The sequence below is a fragment of the Planococcus citri genome, chromosome 4 (genome assembly GCF_950023065.1).
Source record: "Planococcus citri chromosome 4, ihPlaCitr1.1, whole genome shotgun sequence".
Lineage (NCBI taxonomy): Eukaryota > Metazoa > Arthropoda > Insecta > Hemiptera > Pseudococcidae > Planococcus > Planococcus citri.
Window position 1 is genome coordinate 55544639 of NC_088680.1, and position 15295 is coordinate 55559933.

The 15295-nt window shown below is 33.1% G+C and overlaps 2 protein-coding genes across 2 annotated transcripts in view; one reads left to right on the forward strand and one right to left on the reverse strand.

Moving 5' to 3' along the window:
* Positions 1 to 3842, reverse strand: part of LOC135844693 (LHFPL tetraspan subfamily member 6 protein-like) — a 366811-nt gene extending 362969 nt beyond the window's left edge. Inside the window, exon 1 of the mRNA XM_065363007.1 lies at positions 3480 to 3842. Within this exon, the coding sequence (XP_065219079.1) occupies positions 3480 to 3481 (2 nt within the window). The 5' untranslated portion in view covers positions 3482 to 3842. The remainder of the gene's footprint in view (positions 1 to 3479) is intronic.
* LOC135844698 (short neuropeptide F-like) overlaps positions 1 to 15295 on the forward strand; it is a 74249-nt gene that overhangs the window by 25850 nt on the left and 33104 nt on the right. The gene's annotated exons all lie outside the window — the stretch shown is intronic.

Sequence of the window (15295 nt, forward strand, 5' to 3'; positions counted from 1 at the left end):
GTAGGTTAAAAATATTAAAAAGTTGAGAAATGTTACCAAAATACGCGCAAAATTGGCGTATAAAAATATCTTGAGAGGCTATATGGTTGTGCTTCTACTACGTAAGATTAATGAACGTTAAAGTACCTCTCGTACCTGTGAAAAAAATTAACGTAATTGGAAACGACATTTTAACGCAATTTAAAATTTCAAAATCCACCAAAAAGTTGGGTAAATTTTTAGATAATTTAACTTAATTCTTATACCATTGTGTGAAAAACAATGGAGCCGGATTTTAGCTTTAATAAAAATCTTGTTTGGTGATGTGGCTTGTGCGCCAGCCAAGTGAACAGAACACGCTATATCGAAGAATTGATTTTTAATCATTTATGGCTATAATTTGAAACGTCTTTCAGGGGAATTTCATTTCTCTTCTATTTTCATAAAACTTTTCAATCACATTAGTTGTAAACTTGCGATATGGCCATGAAGTACGCGGCCGCAATGATTAAATTCCAGATTCATTTACTTATTCGTTGTTTTTTCCAAACTTTTCAAATGCTTTGGGTGTATCCGTCGAAAAAGTATATAAATAAAATATGCTATTTTTATTCGCACTAATACGTAGGACGTAGGTATTGGAAAACAAACCAATTTAAAAGCTTCTATAGATTGTAATTCGGGCCAATTTGCACTTTGCACCCGTATCATTGGTAGGTACCTAATACCTATTGTGTTTGGAAACTTTACAGGTCGTTGTATTGGTATTTTACTCGAGTAGGTGTAAGAAAAAGTACTAGAGTAGGTATGTGTAGAAAATTTGTTCAAATAGAGAGTTCCATCTGTCTTCATTCTTTGTGTTAATTATCATTGAGTGGTTTCACTTGTGTTTCCGGATTTTTCAAGTGTTCCATAGATCTTGATTTGATTTAAAAAGTCAGTTAGTTGTAGCTTGAGTACTGAGAAAGTTTGTAATAATTATGGGATTTATAGGTCATTCATATTTGTTTTGTTTTCAATCAAATTGATGATGAGATAGAATTCACAAGAACTGGTTGATACGATTTGGTAGTACATGTGTGTGATTTTTGTAACTAGTGTGATTTAATTCAATGATTCGTTTGAGGAAAGAATGAAGTCCATTTTTAGTATGAATGAAAGATTTATTAGACTGCAATCCACATTTGATAAATTTTTATTTAATCATTAGTAAATTTTTACTAAAATGACTGAAAAAAATTGAGGTACCTACTTGTATTTTATTTATGGTACTGTTTATCAAGTTTGTAAAATTATGCACCTACACATTTATTATATTATTTTTAGGTTGCATGAATCCAAAAACTTTTCAATTTGCTAGTTTTTCTTTTCAAGGAAGCACTTATATGATCATTTTTCATATTTTTTTGTCAGTCCATCTCACCAAACGTTCAACCTTTCTCGTACGTTTGTCACTTTCACTGCACTCTGTTTATGATAAACATGGCATCATGAACGAATTTTTCATTTGTTCGACTTGTTTTTTCAATTTTCAAGTTGGAATATGAATTCGTGAAAAATTTCTCAAGAGATTTTCTAGCTGACTTTTGGAGTTAGATTTATCATTTTCTTGATCTCCAGGTAGCTGCTTGTCATTTTCATTTCATCTGTGTCAAATTTATATATTTTCTTCATTCCAGTGTTTTCATTTATTGTGTATACCTATAAATAAACAATACCTGCACCTCAACTAAACTCAACCTGATGCTAATTTATACCCCTTGATTTCAAAACCTTCATCTTAACCCAATTCAAGATTGATTTAATGAAAGATTTCGTAAAACTTTTGCGCGAGTTGGATCTGCTTTGCAGTGGCCGACTGGGTTGATTAGGTACCCTCGAAATTTTATCCCCTCCACCTTAAGAATCCCTATTATCCTGTTTTTTTCTCAGGTTTGGATATACTTGAATCAAATTGTGCAAATTTATATTTAATTTGTCTTTTAATTCAATTTTGAAAAAATTAGTCAACCTGACATGAACAAAATCACAGATGTTTTTTTGGGGGGTGGGGACAAAAAATTTGCCATGAGAAAAAATTTCCATTTTTCCGAATAAAATGACGAGTTTTTAAAGTGAAATAATAGATGAAATGACAATTTTGCCAGTTGTAAAAAATCCTCTTCAGCAGGGTTCAAGTCATTTTAGTGCCTCCAGCGACTTTTTTGAAAATTACTTGTGCCTCCGGTAGATTTTTGAAACTTGAAATTTCCCCAAAATGTCATCAAACTGAGATGGAGAGTCGAAATTCATTCTGCAAACTATGTAATTTCAATACGCTACGAAGTTGACTGCTGGTGAATTTCAAGTCGTTTTGGAACCTCCAGCGACTTTTTGAAAGGTTGTATGGCGTTTTTTTGAAAAATCGAAATTTTCTAAAAGTTGCTGGAAGCTTCAAACCCATTTGAAACCACCATGTAGTCTGCGAAGAAAATTTCAGCTTACCAACTCAATTTGATAAATTAATGTTGGGGAGATTTCAAGTTTCAAAAATCTACTGGAGGCTCCAGTAATTTTCAAAAAAGTCGCTGGAGACTCTAAAATGACTTGAACCCACCTGAAATCGTCTTCAGAGGGTGTTAAAATTGGAGTATAGAGTAAATTTCAGCTTTCCATCTCCATTTGATGAAACTTTGTGAAAATTTAAAGTGTCAAAAATCTGCTGGAGGCTTCAGGAATTTTCAAAAAGTCGCTGGAGGCTCCAAAACGACTTGAAATTCACCTGCAGTATTTCGTAGCGTATTGAAATTAGTTTTTAGAATAAATTTCAGCTTTACAACTCCAATTTGATGGCATTTTGTGGGAATTTCGAGATTAAAAAATCTGCTGGAGGCTCCAGAACTGCTAAAAACGGGTTGAAACCGTTTCCAATCGATTTGCCATGTCGAAAATAGGGTATATCCTAAATTTCAGCTTTCTTGGTCAATTTGGTAAAATTTTGATTTTTTCCCTCATTTTTGGCCTAAATTGGATTTTCAAAAATTCACCAAAAATCGAAAAACGCACTTTAGCACTTGAAATTTTGACAAGTGATAAATTTTTACATGATCTTTCGATCTACTTTTGTAAAGTTTGAAAATTTTCGTGCAAGTCCTATGTTGAAAGGCAAAATCTGCGATTTCGGCTGACCTTTCAATCAAAATGACCGCCATGGCAAGTTTGCTTTAAAATGTTCCTTAGGATGTCCCCTTTAAGAAAAAAGTTGTCCCGGAGAATCCGCGGGGGGGGGTGCACTTACTCCAATTGTCATATGACGGACTATATGTCTTAGTCAAACATCACCGTGATTCCGATAATTATAATTTTTGTCCTACATACTTATTCAATTCCATATCAGTCAATTGAATCTAACATGGATTTAATTGTACCTAAACATGTAGGTACTTATATAAGTAAGTATACCATTCTGAGATAATCCTCTCAAGAAACAACTACGAAACACAAACTACTTCGGTACTTACATTTATGTACTAAAACATCATCTATGGACAATGGACATGTTCGGCAGCGACAGTCTCATTTCATTTGGCAGACAAAATTCATAACTCAAATCATTTATATGAACGTGAAGTCTTAGTCACCAACCGAACGAAAAAACACATTCACAAAACCAACGCACAGCGATCGGAAGAAAAATATGTATAAATCATCAAAGATCACGCGAATTCGTTAGTCCGTAAATTATTGACAAAATGCGAAAAAAAACAACTGCAAGCACCAATCTACCCCACTTTTATCGATAATGTTGAAGTCTTGAAGACGGCGAGTGGCATGATTCATGGATCCATCCTCGATCCTCCCCCTTCACCTCTATCGCGAATATAGAATAGTACAGCACACTGCACATACCTAACGAAAACGAAACGAATCATCTCTTATCTCTGTCAACTATTAAAATTTCACTCCCTCCCTCCTTGGAATCTTATGAGAAAGAGATAAAACTGCACCTGCGACGATAACAATACAATGATTTGAACTAAGTATGAGAAACTTCCGATTGACGAAGAATTTCTATTCGTGTTATGAAATGGAACATTTTCAACAGGTACTCATCTTAGTCATCTTTTCGAATTCTGTTTCCTTTTAGCCTCTAAAAAATGAAACGGATTCGTTGATTTGTTTTATTCTACATCTGAGGAATTACCAATTAATCAGATGGTATTCAGAATTGAATTTTTACTGTGAAACTTATATCAAAGGAGTCATGTCTGTTTCCGTTACGAAAAGTAATTTTCTAGTCCAGTTCCTTGGAAATTGGGATATTAAAAATTAGGTATGTTTCATTTTTAGAATATTTTTTAGAGTAAGTGCCAATCTAGAGAATTACCTTACCTACGTAGGTAGATAGGTACTGGCACTGGCATTTCTGCTTTAATTAAGATTGAAAGTCTGATGCATATCAGTGAAATTATTCAATTCCATTATTCGTTTATTTTTCACTATGATTTTCAAAATGTAAAAAGTTGATGAGCTACATATTTAAAAAATAAGCAAGAAATTTTTTAAAAAAAACTATTTTTTGACAAAATTCTTTCGCAATCTCGCCCATTGATTTCAAGAACTTTCTTTTCTTCAGTTTAAACATTTCAAAAGTTTTCATTAAAATTTCAAAAAATGTTGATAAGTAAGTACATAAAATAACTTTATGTACGTAGTACTATTAATACTTGGACATTTTTCAAAAAAAAAAAAAAAAAAAAAAACATTAATAGATTGGTACCTTTATACCTTTACCTTTGTTTTTTTGTTAATAGGCTACGTATTTTAATAAAAATTGTGGTCAAGTGAAGATTCAAAAGCATTCTCTTCAACTTGATTCGAAACAATATCCACCTACAAAAAATACAATATTCATTTCCCCTTTATTTTCACAACTGTATCAACTATATCCCCAAAGAATACTCAAAACTAAGGAGATGACTTCACGACTCCATGCTTAAAGAACAACTTCCAGCTCCAGACCACGCTTTTTTCTCTCTTCGGTATTATAAGCGAACGTTATAACTTGAAACTTTCACCTTAGCAGTAGTACATAGTATCTGTATCATCATAAATTCATAAATTTGAACAGTCACATTTATAAACGCGAATACTTTGGCGGAGATGTCTGGCATAATAATATAATACTTCATTTTGAAAAACTATTCACGTATTTCGTTTGTTTTTAAAACAATTTGAAAATACTTTTTGTAAAATTTGATCGCGATTCAATAGAGTAACTTTTGTACGTTATCATATTATGAAAATACGAATGAATGGCGCTGTGATGCTGAAAAATGCGTTTTGTTGAAATATTGCACGGTAGCTCGATTAGGATGCATGTCATTCCGTATTTTTAATACGGTCGGTGTTTTGTATAGATTTTTTTTTTTTACTTTTCTGTTTTATATTCATTTTTCAAAAAAAAAAAAAAAAATGCAAGGTAACAGTACTGTTTTTTTTTAAACTAAAACGTGCGATGAAAGTAGTCGAATTTCACCAAACTCTAGAGTATATTTGTGACAGTTTTCTTCTTTCAAGTTATACCTACAAGTACCTACACAGCTTTGCCGACGAGTGAACCTATTCCCTTGATTAAAACGTTATTTAAATATTGTTCGCACGTTTTTTAAAAATAAAACCTTGTCTCATACTCGTGACTGTTATCAATGTTTTGCTACGTTTCAGCTGTCGCGTAGTAACTAATATAATTAATTAACGCTGTTTTTCATTTTGCGAAATAATCTACACAAGATGAGCTCAAGTTGAGCGAATAATAGCGAAGGTGGTGGCTTAAAAGTTGATCTTCGCTAACACTGAATATCTTCTCTTATGTACGGAAAGATTATATTTCTACGCTTATAAACGCGCCAACGTTCCTATACTCAGACGATGCACTTTTTTTTCTACGTAGGTAGGTGGAGGCGCTTGAGTGATGTATCTACTATGTGTATGTACATCTCTACGAGTAGGTATATTTAGTGACGTAAAAATTCTGTTATGTGTAGGATTCCAACTGAACACGAAGCTGGAAATTTCCAGAAATTAAAATACAAATTGTGGGCATCAATCTCATTTATGCAATTTCTAACATTGTGCGTGAAGGACTTATTTAGGCATATTTTAATTTTCCGTGTTTTTTTTTGCGTATTTTTCTTCAAAGGACAATAAAATTACTGTTTCTTTTCCACAATTTTATTCTAGATAGGTACTTTACGCTTCAGATAACATTTAAACAAAAAATTGCTTCAATTTTGTATTTCAACAAATATCATTTTATCATTTTTTTAAAAATTTGTTTCTGAATAATTTAAAAATCGTACCTACACCTACCTATATAAACTTTTTAATGCATGTTCAAAAATGTTTAGCACTCAAACGAAATGGATTAAGTTCAACCCGGTTTAGTTCTGTAGTCGTAGGATCCTTCTGATGTACAGCTATTATCGTAATCAGAACTGATCAAACAGGTCAAAATTGAGATCTGATCAGATATAATCAGATTTGATAATCTGCGATAGGTTTGGTCAGATTGAATATTGGTTCAAAGAATATCCAAATCTGATCCGATCAGGTCAGTCTACCGTAGGTCTGATGTGATTTATAATCACGTACAATCAGATCTTATCAGATGTGCACAGGTATATAGTCAATTTCCTAATCTGATGGAATAGAATTTGTACTGGGCGATGTTAAAATGTTATCTGATCTGATCAGATCAGTAAACCGATGTAAGCAGAAGCAGATCTGATTAAGAATCTAAAGAAGTTCAATCAATAAGGCAACCAGATTTCATCAGATATGCTCAAATATGGAAACGTTCCAGCCTGAGCAAAAGTAAATCTGAGCAGATGCAACCTCATCAGTCTGATCAAATGTAATTAAACAAGTCTAATCAAATGCAATCAAATTTTATCAGCCATTATACTCAGATATGGTTCTGATCTGATCGAATCTGATCCATTCTGATCTGATCTTATCATATCTTATCGAATCTGATCTGATCTGATCTGATCAAGCCAGTATAAACAAAAACCAAACTGTCCAGATGCAATACAGTTCTTATCAAGTGCAACCAGATCTTATCGCTTAGATATGACCAATGACTCTGATCGGATCGGATATGATCTGACCTGATCTGATCGATTATGATCGATTCTGATCGATTCTGATCAAATCTGAACTGATCGATACTAATCGAATCTGATCTGATCAAATCTGATCTGATCGAATCTGATCTGATCGAATCTGATCTGATCGAATCTGATCTGATCGAATCTGATCTGATCAAATCTGATCTGATCAAATCTGATCAAATCTGATCTGATCTAATCTGATCTAATCGGATCTGATCTAATCGGATCTGATCTGATCGGATCTGATCTGATCGGATCTGATCTGATCGGATCGCATCGGATCAAGCCAATATAAGCAAAAACCAATCTGATCAGATGCAATACAAAGTCTTATCAAATGCAACCAGATTTTATCAAATTTGCTTATATATGTATGACCAATTTCTTGATCTGATGAAATGAAGCCAAATCGAAGCCAGAAGATGTCCTTGTGAGATATGATCTGATCTGATCTAATCGAATCTAATCTGATCGATTCTGATCTGATCAAATCTGATCTGATAGATTCTGATCAAATCTGATCTGATAGATTCTGATCAAATCTGATCGGATAGATTCTGATCAAATCTGATCTGATAGATTCTGATCAAATCTGATCTGATAGATTCTGATTAAATCTGATCTGATCAATTCTGATCAAATCTGATCTGATCGATTCTGATCAAATCTGATCTGATCGATTCTGATCAAATCTGATCTGATCGATTCTGATCAAATCTGATCTGATCTGATCATGTTGAATCTGATCCGATCTGATCATGTTGGATCTGATCGGATCGGATCAAGCCAGTATAAGCAAAAACCAATCTGATCAGATGCAATACAAAGTCTTATCAAATGCAACCAGATCTTATCAGACCAATTTCTTGATCTGATGAAATAAAGTCAAATCGAGGCCAGAAGATGTCCATGTGTGATATGATTTGATCTGATTTGATATAATATCTAATCTGATCTTATCTGATAGGATCTGATCTGACCAAATCTGATCTGATCTGCTAGAATCTGATCTGATCTGATTTGATCAAACCCGTGTACGCAGAAGCCCGTCTGATCAGAGATATTAGGTAATGTATTTAAATTTCTTCTCAATTCTTGTAAAAGTACCTTTTGATCCTACCTAAAAGCACTTTTATTTTTATTATGTACATTTTACATATTTTAGTTTACCAATCTGGTATTCAATGACTCATTTCAATTTTTTAAAAATACATCAACATTTTTTCGCTGAATTATGACGATCAAGTTGGTACACGTGGTAGTTAATCTAATATACCTAATTAAAAATGAGATTGGTAAACCAATTAGAATATTTCGAAACTTTTCAACTTTCAGCGAAAAATTAATACAATTTGTCTACGTTGCATCTAATCTTAAAAACCATTACATCCTCCAATCTATCAAACCATTACAAAACATCGATAATTTTTCTTTTTAATAATCCAGTCAAATTTTACGCTTCGATATTCAAACTAGAGCTGATGCAGTAGGCTCGAAGTACATTAGAATCAAACAAACCGTTCAAAAGAAAACATCCTACGGGTATCAGTTAAGATCCACTGCCTTTTAATTTAATAGGCTACCAAGACGTATAAATTAACTTCTTAAAGTAAAACTTTTATGCATTGATTAAAAGCTAAAAAAAAAATTTCCTTCGAGGTTAAATAAAGTACCACCTTATAGAAATGAGCAAATGGTAGAATTAAAATGGCAAATATTGGCAGCCAATTTTTGAACAAATAAGACAGCAGTTCTAAACGAGTTACGTTTTCTTTATTTTCTTTCTCTTTCTCTGATTTTTACCCATCAATAATAAAAAAAACCACCAACGCCGAACTACAAATATCTCACGTAAAATCTTTCACGTCTTTCAACAATCGTTTTAAAGGGCGTTTGTCATGTATACGTGAAAATTTTGACAGAATTACTAACGCTGGAACTACCTTATGGTAGGTAGGTATTTTAAAAAATCAAAATGAAAAACCACAAACGGTGGTTTGAAAACGTGAAAAAGCCAACGATGTTATATTTAATCTGAATATCTCTCTTCTCTCCTTCCTTTCGTGTCTTGCGAATTATATTCCGATTATGAAACAGAAAAAAGGAAAACAACTTTATGAAAAGAAATTTACATTTACCAACCGATTGAGAATCTATGATGTACATATTCGATGCGAAGCTATAGCTAAAGTATAAAAGTATATCTGCGAAAGTTGACGCAACATTTTAACATAATTAAATTTACACGGAACTGAGTCGAGCCGACTAAGAAACAGTGAAGTTTAAAATCCGTAAAATATTGTTTTACATAATTTGAAATTTCGCAACATTCCGTTGAGAAAAAAAAAGACCTCAGCTGTGAGCTGACTGCTACAGATGTTGTTGAATCGTCGTTTAAAACGAATTAAGATGCCGACTGAAAAGCGTGATAAAATTAAGAGATTACTCTACGTCTATATATAGGTAATGTGTACCTAGACCTACACACAGAGGACGTATGACGTACAAAAAGAAGACGACCAGCCGAGAGTATCAAGATGATGTGAGAGCGACAGATTACTTGGGAGAAAGCATTGCAAGCATTGCAAAACGAGGAAACGCCTTTTACTTGATATTTTTTCAGCGAATTTTCGCCAACTCTCGTATCATCGCAGTGTACGAAAAACAACGACAAATATCTTTCACGTGAGATTTCACTTTCATTTATGAAATGTGATGTACGAGCACGAGCTCGCTAGTCGCTACTCTCTAAATTTGAAGCAGTCAATTTCATTACTGTTTTATTCAGTAAATTTGAAATTTTGTAAAACTACTGTTAAACAGTTAATCTGACTGCCTCCAACAGTCAAACTTAATCATTTAACTGTTGCAATCAGTATTAAATTCTACTGATAAATCCAGTATGTAAAATTCAAATGACTGTTTCAAGCAGTAAACTGATTGATTTTACTGTTTGAAGCAGTAGAAATTCACTGTTTGAAGCAGTAAACTGATTGATTTACTGTTTTTAAGCAGTGAAAATTACTGCTTCAAACAGTAATTCTGATCAATTCACTGTTTAAAGCAGTAGAAATTTACTGTTTCAAGCAGTAATACTGATTTATTGACTGTTTAAAGCAGTAGATTAGCTTTCTTATCATTGTTGAAGGTTGTAAATTTTGCAAACGTGTGTTCAGTTATGATGTTACACTTGTGCAATAGCCACGAATGCAGTTTAATGGTGAATGTGTGTTTTCAAAACTTATTATATTGGTGAAGTTTTCTATAAATAATTCTTCAGAAGTGAAACAGATCAACTTTCAACAATCTTTTACTTGCAAAAACATGAATTGACGACAGTGAAACCAATATTCATATTCTAACTGGTAAGTTATTGTCAAATATTCCAATTGATATGTTTAACTGTTCATATACAATATTCGAACTCGTAGATTAATGAGTATTATGAGTATTTGAGTGAATGGTGTGATATCAGCATAACTATTATACTTATGAAGTGTACTAAAGCATTCTGTACGCTCGACAATATTTATAACAATTAATTGAACATAACATATCAGTTGGAAATATTTGTGAATAACTTCGAAGTTCGAATATTGATTACACTCGTATTCAATGCAAATTTCAAGCGAATATCGTTGAAAGAATTATCAATCTGTTAAATTTTGAAAGAATTTAGCTGTAGAAAACTTCAATAAATAACACGTTCGCCATTTTGCAAATTACTACCATCAAAGACAGTCAAATTTCACTGTTTCTAGAAAGTAAAAAATCGCCACTGGAAGTAGCAGTAAAACGTACTGCCAGAATCAGTAATTAAATTACAGAAATGATCAGTGAAAAACTACTGTCTTTAAGAGTAATTTTAGATTACTGATTTTAGCAGTACTGTTTTACTGCTTTTTGCAGTCACGACATTTTGCCTTCTTAAAGCAGTGAAATTTGACTGTAAAGCAGTAAAATTTCACTGTTTCAAATTAAGAGAGTACCTTTTACCTTTTACGAATAGTTTGCGAATATTAAGACTTTTTTAGTCTCGAATTTACTCTTCGCACCGATGATAAATAACTGCTCAAAAACAACGTGCGAAGTGCGAAGTGCGAAGTGCGAACTAGTCCAGCGATAAAACACTGGTAGGTACTGGAGCTAATATGCCCGTGAGATTCGTCTGACTACAGGGGAAGTAGACAGAAACGAGGAAACACACACGACCCTTAAGAAAACGATGAAAGGAAAACATCCATTCAACGAAATGCCAGTTCACGCAAAGGTGGAGAGAAAAAAATCACCCTTTCTTTTTCCAGTTACGAGTACGTGAAAAATTCGGCGACTTTGACTTTTTCGCTGCGAAAATCCAAATTTCTTGGTAAAATTCTTTCGAATATCTACCGCTAAATACGAGTATATCGCTCACGGCTCATCAGTTGGAATTTTTTTAATGAAATATTTTCCAAATCAAAATGCCAAAAGTAGGTAAATCCTACGCATGTGGCAATATTCGGGGTCTGGAAAATTTTTTTAATAAAGGTAGGTAGATACATATGCCACTAAAATTTATTTATATTATATGCGAAATATTAAGTAGGTAGTTGTAGACTTGGGTGAAGAAGGCAGCGGTATTTTAAGCTGTATTGTGTGATCCCTCTCCCATCTCGTGACTCGAATAAATCATTTTTAGCTGGAATAAGTGAAATTCTCTGAAGTTTGTTATGCTTCGAAAAATTAAAATTTATTCATTTTCTCCAAAATTCTGCGTTTAAAGAATTTTTCACAATGAGCAAATACCAACTAAAATGAGCTAAAAATACGAGACTTGACAAATGTTACATGTATAAAATCAGACCCTGCTTAATTTTTTTAAAACACATGTATGTATTATCGTTAAATCTGGAATGATTGGATAGGATGATTCGGTAAGTTGTTATTACTAAAAAGGGGGTTGCATGAGATACTACCTAAGGGGGGGGGTGAATTTAGCCAATGTCTACTAATGCCTATAGACAAGGGTATCCGATCCGATGTTCAACGAAACAACTCACTGTTACAATAATAATAAAATGAACACCTAGTATTATTATTCCGATGATAAACTTTATTAGACCAATAGACATCAATTCCATTATAATTAATGTGTTTATAATTATCCTATCATTGATTCTTGCTCTAATATGTAAATCTATGTTCTTTGACATAAGATTTAAGCAGATCATGTGGTTCAAACGACATCAATGCCATCACAAGATGGTATTGGTGTCGAGCAAATAGGTATTAAGAAATATACCTACCTACAGGTCAGGATCCTTGTCCATGGCCTGTGGATGCAGATGATATTAATTAAGTAACTATGCTAATATTATATTTAATTAGTGGAGACACCACCATGTAAGTTCCTACTTATCTAACACTGCTGACCGTCTCTCCACCTCTTCCCCGAGCCTACCCCAATACTAGTGACTCTACGGTGATGCTTTGAACTAAGATAGACACACGTATCACATGCCCTACTTGATAATGTCCGGAATCATCTCGAGTAGTCGCAAAGCATAATAGGTTGATTGCGATAGGTTATAATTACAGTTATGTTAATTAGTCCATCAATAATCGAGTAAATCAATATGTAATTACCACGCTCAGAGTGAATGCCACTTGATACCTTACACTGCAGACGATAGAAAACAAGTGAGGCTCGTGGCCAAATCCTCATAGCGAGAAGCCACGATCCAGAAGATCTCAGCTCACCCCTTTTATACATGATTGACAGATCTATGTATAAAATGGGTGTATTGTGTAAGATTCACATACCAAGTGATTTATGTACATAATGATTTATGTAAGTACAAATGTGAGGGCGCATACGAAAAGGTACCTTACGACCAAAAAATTAATTTTTTATTTCTTCACCAAATTTTTGTAGGGACTCTTTAAAAATCGGGTAAAACCCTCCATAGGCCTCAATTTTTATTATTTCATCGATTTTTTTTACTTTTAAGCGAAGCATGCATACATTTATCATTCATAAAAGTTGAAAAATGACGCAAAAAATTTGAAAAAGACGTAAAAACGCGTCAAAAATGAAAATTTTACAAAAACTCGTGACTTTAATAAGACACGAGTGGAAAAAATCATTAAAAAAGTTTTCCGATAGCGGAACTCGAATCGAAGACTTTTGGCAAGGTACATACACCTAGCCACTGGTATCGATTTACGAAATGTATTTTTTAACAATATATAACTAACTCTAATGTGAAACTATATAAAAAACACAAGTTGAACCAAAAAACACTGCCACAATCAGCAGCAAACGATTTTTATCGAAACTAATACCCTAAAATTCTTGATAATATCAACAGAATTGCTCACTTTATCAACTTTGTAGTGCCTAATTTGGCCAGTACAAGTCGTTGGAGGGCGTGTGTGAATGTGTGATAATGTATAGGACCTTCGAAGTTGGAATAGCCATATGTAATCATACCTTAAAACAAGGGAAATAATGCAAAACTTTAAACCCTCCTCTTGTGAAATTTTACTTTTGGTCGTTAGGTCCCTTTCCGTATGCGCCCTCACAAATAGTTCCCATGTTAAGACGATTCCCCTAATCAGGTAATCTTTCTGAGAATAACCACCAAGAGGGTGAGGGCATATTACACTATATCACATGTTTTTTGGAAATTTTTCTTTAAAAATTTCACCATTGATGAGAAAAAAAGATTGAACAGACATCCTTTCTTCAAGAAAGGAATCTAAAGGACAAAAAATGTTCAAGCTCATTTTTTTAAAATCTATAGAGACTATTTAAAAAAGTTCATTTTGATCCTTAATTTCTTTGAAGAGTTTTATGGGAGGAAGTTAACACACGTATTGAATCTGATCACTGATCACATAAGTAAATCGACCATATCTGAGCAGATATAAATTGATAGGATATTATTTTTAAATAATTTTGGAAAAATAGCCACTTGATAAATTTTTTTGAAGCATTCGGGAATGTGGATTTATTCAAGAGGATTAATTATGGATCAATGACATCAACGAATTTCCACCGAAGAATTCATCACCCAAAAATTAAGCAACTCACAAACTTGCTTAAAATCCAACCATCAGCTTCATTTGTAAAAACATAGGACAACGTTTTTAAGATTTTGATTTGAAAAAAAAAGTTCTAAACTTCTTTCAGGGCTTCCCAAATATAGATCAGAAAAAAGAAAACTTGTTGGAATTATGATCCCAAAACAAAGTTAAACAACGTTTTTGATGAAAATTGTGTATTTTTACCTTTTTGGGGGTTCTTAAAATATTAGGGGGGGATGAAATTAATCATAAAAAGGAAATTACCAGAGCTCAGCGGAAGGTTGTGAAACTGATTTTTTTTTTCAAATTTCAAAAATATAAATAGGTACATATCTAGAATTCAAAATTTTTTTTAAAATGAGTTTTCATTTATTTTTCTATGTACCTACCTACCTAGGTACCCAGCTGGCTTTCTCTGGTATGATTATATCAAATTGCAGAACCCTTAAAACATCATCAGATTGTTTTCTCAAATTTTAGCAGTGCAACTTGAGAATTTAAGCAGCTATGATGGATCAACAACTTCATGGTGCTCTCGATTTAGGACATAAGCAAAATAAGTTTCGTTAAATTAAAAAAAAAACAGACTACCTATCCTGAAGCAGAATTCTCCATTCACAAATATCTATTAATTTGTAGCAAAAAAATCAGCATGTTTTCTACAACGAAATTCGTCAACGGCTCTACGTTTTAAAAAATGATCATATTGTGAGACCATCCCTTCAAACAAATATTATAGGTAGGTACATATGTTCCGCATTTTCATCGTGCAAATTTCTAATTAAGAAACGCTGATTGAATTTTCGCCGACGAATAATGCGGTTTAAAACTGACTAAGAAGTAATTTGGAAATGTTGAAAAATAAATAAAACTCGTCGATATAAATTCGCATTTAATCGACTCAAATGAACGCGAATACAAAAAGTTGAATTAAAGCGCGGCATGCCGTCAGATGAGGTGGTTTCTTTTCACCGAATTGACATCGTCGTTGGTCCATATACTACACTTTTATTCGTATATAGGTACCCTGATTTCGTCGTGTTCATTAAGTCGTCTATAGAAAAAAAAAAAAAAAAACTTTGATAGTGGCCGTT